Source organism: Typopeltis vanoorti, chromosome 20 (assembly GCF_054136105.1).
Source record: "Typopeltis vanoorti isolate ZY-2024b chromosome 20, IOZ_Tvanoo_1.0, whole genome shotgun sequence".
Taxonomy (NCBI): domain Eukaryota; kingdom Metazoa; phylum Arthropoda; class Arachnida; order Uropygi; family Thelyphonidae; genus Typopeltis; species Typopeltis vanoorti.
Window position 1 is genome coordinate 62,064,283 of NC_143568.1, and position 7,219 is coordinate 62,071,501.

Here is a 7,219-nt window from a genome sequence, read left to right on the forward strand (position 1 = left end):
TGCTCCATTAATATGTGTTTGGCTGACTGCTTCAGTATTAAATTTTGCAAGATGGAAAATGTATTCCAGTCAGCCTGGTCCATTTGTCACATGGGCATCTATGTAGGAGGACATGGTGCTGATAATAAGAAAATGATCACTTGCATATATGTTTTCATTTACAAAAAAAAGGCGGGGGAGCAGACTGTAAGATCGATTGCCGAATAAGAGAAGGTAGGTATGTGGAAGAAGGCATTTGATCTGTTATTAATAAGGGAGAGGTCATGGCTGTTAAGCATTCACTCAATGATACAACCTCATTTATTTGTGTTGGTGCTATCCCACAGAGTGTTATGTCCATTAAAGTCACCCATTAGGAGTATGGGCTGAGGCAGTTTCATCATGAGATTACTGAGTTCCATTGCATTTAATTCAGAACCCAGTGGTAAATACATTGAGCATACTGTGATTAGAAACCCCACAGATTGGCAAATTGGTACTGCTTCCAGAGCAGTGTTAAGATGAACATGACAGAATGGAGAATGATTACTCACTAGAATAGCTACTCCACCATGAGCAAAACCATCTCCAGTTCTGTCCTTGCATACAAGAATGATATTCCTAAAGGTAATGTCCTCACTGGGTTTAAGTATTTCCTGCAGATAGAAACAAAAGGTTTGTGTTTCTGCAGCAGGTACTTGATATCAACATTCTGGCAAAACCCACAACAATTCTATTGCAAAAATTTTCCTATTGTTTAGGTTTTGTAGACTTGTCTAATTTCTGGAAGGTTGAGGGCTTACTCTTGTTGGATTTATATTTCTCATTAGATTTTGGGAAGTATAGACGACTAGTGTCCATTTCTTCCTCTGGAAAAATATCCAATACTGAGGATATTTTATATTTTATAATATTATTATAAATAATATTTATATTTTATAAATAATAAATAAATTTATAAAATAATATTTTATAATATTTTATAATATTGGATATTTTATAATATCCAATACTGAGGATATGACTCAGGATTACTGGGTAAGTTCAAGTTACTTTCAATGGACATGGAAGTATCCATTTTTTTCTGTGAGAGGGTCTGGTGGCTTGTCTTTAAGTGATAACCTTGCCACAATTTTTTTCACAAGTAGAGTGGGACTGTACATCATGCGATTGATGCGCTCATCAGAGAAACAGTCACGATCATAAAGTTCAGGTATAGTGAAATTATCAAATGGTAGAATAGACATGTGAGTGTGAGTTGCTGTTGACATTTTCTTAACTGTTACCCTCTCAGCATAAGAGGATCTCAGAGCAGGTGTGGTGGTGGATAACTTTCTTTTTGCATCCTGATATGGTATGTTTTGTTCTGTTTTTATTTTTTGTATTTCTTTCTCATCTTTCCACTTCTGACATGCACAGAAATACACTAGATCTCCCTGAAAGTTCACACATTTAGCTTTCTTGGCAAAGCAAGACTGGTTATCATGCACCTTACTACCACATCAGGCACAGGTGGCAGATGCCATGATAGGCAGTTTGGGTATGTCTGCATTTCCAGCATTTGAAGCATTTTAGTGAATTAGAGATGTGCAGTCTAACAGGACAATTCTGACATGAGAAGTGCCTTCCACCATGAACAGGTGTTTCAGATGGCAAGGGTTGGAGAATGTATTCCTCAGAGAAAACAAGGAAAGAGTGTTCCAGAGCACAGAGGTAGATGGAATAAAAGAGACTGATGAGAAATTGGTTTTAGTACATTCAGAGGTAGACTATAAGTGGATGTTGACTAGTAGTTGTTTGAGCATTTATAGGTTTGAATGAAAATGAAGGAAGACAGAAAGAAATCATCTCAGAAAGTGGTTGGAATTCACCTGTGAGAGAATAGTCATCAATCAACCAAACAATCCTATTTTGGAAAGCATCAAGCATTTTTAGGGAGGTTTTTGGTGCATTCCCCAAATGTGGAAAAGAAAAATCTAGGGTAGGATGGACTTTGGATTTAGACAATGTTAGGAGTTGGAGAGCTGAAAAGTAATGCCTTGAATAGTAAAGGAAACCTAGTGTTTTTGTTTTTTGTTTTTTTTGAAGGCAGTGGAGGCATAATGAGTCCAAGAAGTGATATCTGATTTCACAGAAGGCTTTGGGGATTATCAAAGGTATGGGAAAGTGAAGCAAGTCCTTCCTTGCATGAAATAAGGATTGTGTTTTGGTGAAGTTGACAATGTTGTCCTCACTCCATTGAAATATGACATGCATACCAACTGTCCAAACAGCCATATGAATGAAATACAATATGTTACAAATGAAATACAATTGTAACAGACAAAATTTGTCCATTACAATTGTATTGTTTCACTTGCTCACTGTCGTGTATATATGCTGTGTTATGCTCTGATGATGCTAATTTGAAATTAAGCAAAATATAAGCAAGTCAATAAAACATTTTTTTTATGAAATTTTTTAATGGTATTAACAACACCAAACAAACTAAGTCATGAACATCCAGTGCAAGTCTCCAGGATTCTCTAACTAATTTGAATAACAGCTGTAAAAAAATTTGACATGAAAATCAGCAATTAAAAGACAAATTATGAATAGACTGATGAAACAAAAGTTAGCATAATTGTTGGTGCAAAAGACTATGTATTATTATTAGATGAACATAAGTGAGACTATGGAAGCAAAAGAACATAATGACAAAATGAAAGCAAGTGAGGCTAGGGATGTTAAAGAAAGTAGGAGTGAAGAAATTAAAGTGAGCGAAACTAAAGATGTGAAAGAAAGGAAGGAGAGAATGAGAGGGTGTGAGACTGTAGGAACAACAGAGTGAAATGGCTAGGATGCAAGATTTGAAGAATGAGTTCATCAGAATGAGAAATGGATCAGGAATATGCACAGTGAAATTAGACATTTAGTGAAAAATGAATGAGCAAAAGGACAGAATGAAGGAAAGTAGAGAAAAAAAGGTGACAAATGAAGAGAACAGTAATGTATGGTGATTCCATCATTAAAGATGTGATGAATGAGGGACCACAAGGTCTGTTTTTCCAGAAAGGAGGATGACAAAGATAATCATTGCTTTGGATATGAGAAGTAAACGAGCAAGAAAAATTAGTGGTGGTTATGGGCCCAAATGATTTATCTGGATAAAAGGAGAATGTGAGGATGGATATCAGAAGATTATTGAAGAGACTGAAAGATAACAGTGTGGTAGTAAAAGTTGTCAGTGTTGCCATGGTATGACAATGACAAGTTGAGACAGAAGAAGAATAGTGAATGGTATGCTGACACAATTGCATGAGAAGAAGGATGTACAGGCTGTAAATGCAATGAATTTGTACAAAGTGACAGATTACATTTAAACGGATTTGACTCGAGTCAACTGAAGGACCCTGACATGAAGAAAAAATTATGATTCCATTGTATAAGGTCTTAAACGGGCTGCACATGAACTATTCCATGAAGATTTGGTCAGCTGGTTTTCATGAGGATATATTAGAAATTAGAAAGGATCCAGATATGACTAAGGTGGTTTGCAGTCTGCAAAATGTTGGGTATTTAAACACTTTGAAGAAATTCCTTTTATACAACTTCACAGACTGTTACCAGATTAAGGTGGAAGCGATTTTTCATAGAATGGCGAAATATAGGGGTTGAACAACAAGCCATCCATGAAAACTGTATAAGGAAGTTATGAGCAAGAGGGTAATGAGCAAGTTCATCACATGAAAAATGGCTAGTGAGGTGAATGCACTGCTCAAGAGTGAGGCGAGAAGGGAAACACTTGAGTGTAAGGTGTGATTTGATGAATTTTTTGTGTGCCTCCCAACAAGTCTTCTGACTTTATGGGGTCTGCTATCATTAAATTTGCTGTCAGCAATAAACATGAAAATGATTACATCAAGGCATTTGTTGTCATAGATGTAACATTATGGAACAGCAGTACTCAGGAAGGTGTAACTCCTGCATGCCTGCTGATTTTTAATCATTGATTAAATAATATGAGTACTGTAACATAAGTAGATCTTTCCAGTCAGCAAAATTAAATGGTGAACAACACCCTTTATGAAGTCAGCTTTTGAGATAAAAACTTCAATAATTCTATGTTTTGACCACTGCATTAAGGTCATCTTCAGAAATATATACATCCATATTTCTGAAGATGATCTTAATATAATGGCCAAAATGGTCAAAAATATAAAGTTTTTATCTCGAATGGTAGTTGATTACATAAATCAAATATAATGAGAAGTATAAACAGAGGATTAAGGAAGAGTTTTAAAACTCCAAGTCAATTTACAAATATGTAAACTACAGAAAGGTGAAAGGAAATATTAAAGCTAATTGCCAGCTTGGTTGGCCGAGTGGTTAACGTATCTGCTCTCCGGGCCAAAAGGTTGCAGGTTTGAATCCTGCCAAGAGCATGGATGTTTGTGATTGTCTGTGAAAGTAGTGAGCGGTAGATGACAGTGTAGTTGCATTTGGTGTGATTGAGTGAGTGGTGGAGACAGATTTGTTGCTCAGTGGTATTAATATAGAAAGAAAAAAACTACATACCAGGCATTATAAGCTTGCCTTTTGCTTCAATTGTCTTAGTGCCTCCAGGTATAATTAGGTCTTTTCCAACTTGCCTATAAAATTTTATAAATTATGCATTAAAATATATAAAACATACATAATGTTATATATTAACATTGTAATGAAATGTTTCAAAATGCTTATACAAACAATGAACAAAACGAAGGAGTATTACACTATCTTAGAATGGAAATAAGGAGACTGCATGAAATGCATCAAATTACTTTGTGGCTCAGAAATAATAACTATTATAACAGGAATTTATTATCATCAGACCTCCATGGAGTCAAGACACTCATTGCAGGAGGTTCCACTCTCACATGCACAGCTTATACATTGACTTAAATGAGTTAACTGTCTCTGCACTCATTATACTTTCAGGCAATGCATTCAAATCACCTAACTGATCTTACATACAAAAAATTTACTCCTCATCCCCATGCTCACACCATCCTTACACAGCTTGCAGGGATGGCTTCTTGTTCTTTCCATCTCCAGACATTCTATGAAAAATTTCATCCACATTAATCTTGTAATTACTCCTTACCAGTGGTAAGGAGGAATTACAACTTATGTCTCAATCATGTCTCCCTCTTCCTTCTATCCACTAGGCTATGCAATTTCCATTCTCTCAATCTGTCCTCATACTCCACATTCCAGAGACCAAAAACAGACTTAGTCAATCATCTTTGAACCATCTCCAACAATTCATCATCGATTTGAAAACAGGTGATCAAATCTGTGCACAATAATCCATATACAGCTTGATCAAAACCTTGTACACTGGAATCATAACATCTTTACTTCTACATGTCAGTGTTCACCACATCATTCCCATAATCTGCTGTGTTGTCTTCACAATTTTAGCAAAATTGTCCATGAAATTTCAAGTCCCTATCCACCATCACCCCCAGATCTTTCATCTCTTCCACCTCCTCAAGATATCCCTACAAATCCCATACTCTTGCATCCTATCTCTGCTTTCCAAAATTTAAAACCTTACACTTTGCTACATTAAACTGATACCCCCCCTCCCCCCACACACACACTCAACCATTCAGACAGCCTATTTAGGTCCTCTTGCAAAGCTACATCTGCTCTATTTCTCATAACTCTCCCCAAATTCGCATCATCTGCAAAAACTGTATATCACCATTTAAGCCCATTACAATGGCATTTACATACAAATTAAACAATAATGAACTCAAAACAGAACCCCCAGGGCTACCACTAGTGATTTCTCTCTTCTCGGATATCACTCCCCCATACACAACCTGCTGATACTTAAAACAGCCAATCTCCAATCTAATGCACTAATCTACTGTCCATCCCACCTGTTCCAATTTAACTATTAGCTTGTCATGTAACAATCTATTGAAAGCTTTTGCAAAGAGTACAAAGGAGAGTGTTAAAAATTATATCAGGATTGTGAAATACTGATTATGAAGACTGATTGAGAATTTCTAGACTGCAGACACTAGCAAACAGGAGAAAAAGGGGTGATATGATTGAGACTTAAACTCTTGAAAGGAGTCATACAGGATTTCAATTGATGGAATTTTTCAATTTATGGAGGGTGGGGAAAGGACAAGAGGGAATCCTTGGAAGCTGAGAATGAAGGGTGCCAAGAAGGGTGTGAGGGCTAGATTTTTCTCTCAGAGGGTGGTGCATGATTGGAATGGATTGCCATTGGATGTTGTGAGTGCAAGCAGTGTGAATGAATTCAAGAATAAGTATGATAGCTGGTGTGTGTAGTATATGGCCTCCTTCGATGAGTCTTAGAATTTAGAATTCTAAATTCTAAGACTCATCTTAGAATTTAGAATTCTAAATATAGAATTCTAAATATATACTATTGTATATGCACCCTTTATCCAATATAATAAGTAAGCAGATGGCTGAAACAATCTTCCTTTAGTAAACCCATGCTGTCCATTAAAGAGAATTCTGCTGCTGTCAACCCAGTTCTGAATCCTTGGTCTTGACTAGCTTCCCCAACACCTTGATTACAACTCCAGAGACAAGTAGATTGGCCTATAATTTGAAGCCCTAATCTTATCATTGCCTTTATAAAGCAGAATAATTTTTCCCTCTTTCACTCCTTCAGAATTTGGGCCAATCTAAGACTCCATTAAAAAGGTTAAAGCTGTTAACTCCATGGAACATTCCCTGAAGACACACACACTGAAATACCATCAAGTCCCATGGCCTTATTGACATCAAGTTGACTCAATTTCTCACATACCTCCTGCTCACATGCCATCAGTGGTTCCTCCCACATTCCCACTGCTCTCAATTTCTGCATTATGTTACAATCACAAGGATGGAATACTTCAATGAACTGCTCATTTAACACCTCTACTACAGCCTCCTCAGTTTACTCAATCATGTGGGGTTCTCCTGTTTCCTCTACCATTCCTTTGGACTGGTTGAGCCCTCCTAATGAGGGATTGAGGATGTATTTTATGACTGTAGATCTGTGTGTGTTCACAAGCTGGTTTGCCTGAGGGATGAAAAACCAGAGTTTCTGAGTGAATCCTCCATCTCCGTATGAGACCAGCTAACTCGCCTGTAGTCAAAAGAAGACTAGATAAAGGTTCCTCACATCTGGACGGGAATCGAATGCATGTCTTTCCTGATCAAAGGGCGTTGTCTATACCGA

The 7,219-nt window shown here is 36.9% G+C and overlaps 1 protein-coding gene across 1 annotated transcript in view; it reads right to left on the reverse strand.

Annotated features, from left to right (window-relative positions):
- The window catches only part of CRMP (Collapsin Response Mediator Protein), a 242,908-nt gene extending 238,304 nt beyond the window's left edge, over positions 1 to 4,604 (reverse strand). Inside the window, exon 1 of the mRNA XM_090409720.1 lies at positions 4,537 to 4,604. Within this exon, the coding sequence (XP_090265846.1) occupies positions 4,537 to 4,543 (7 nt within the window). The 5' untranslated portion in view covers positions 4,544 to 4,604. The remainder of the gene's footprint in view (positions 1 to 4,536) is intronic.
- Between the last annotated feature and the right edge of the window lie 2,615 nt (positions 4,605 to 7,219).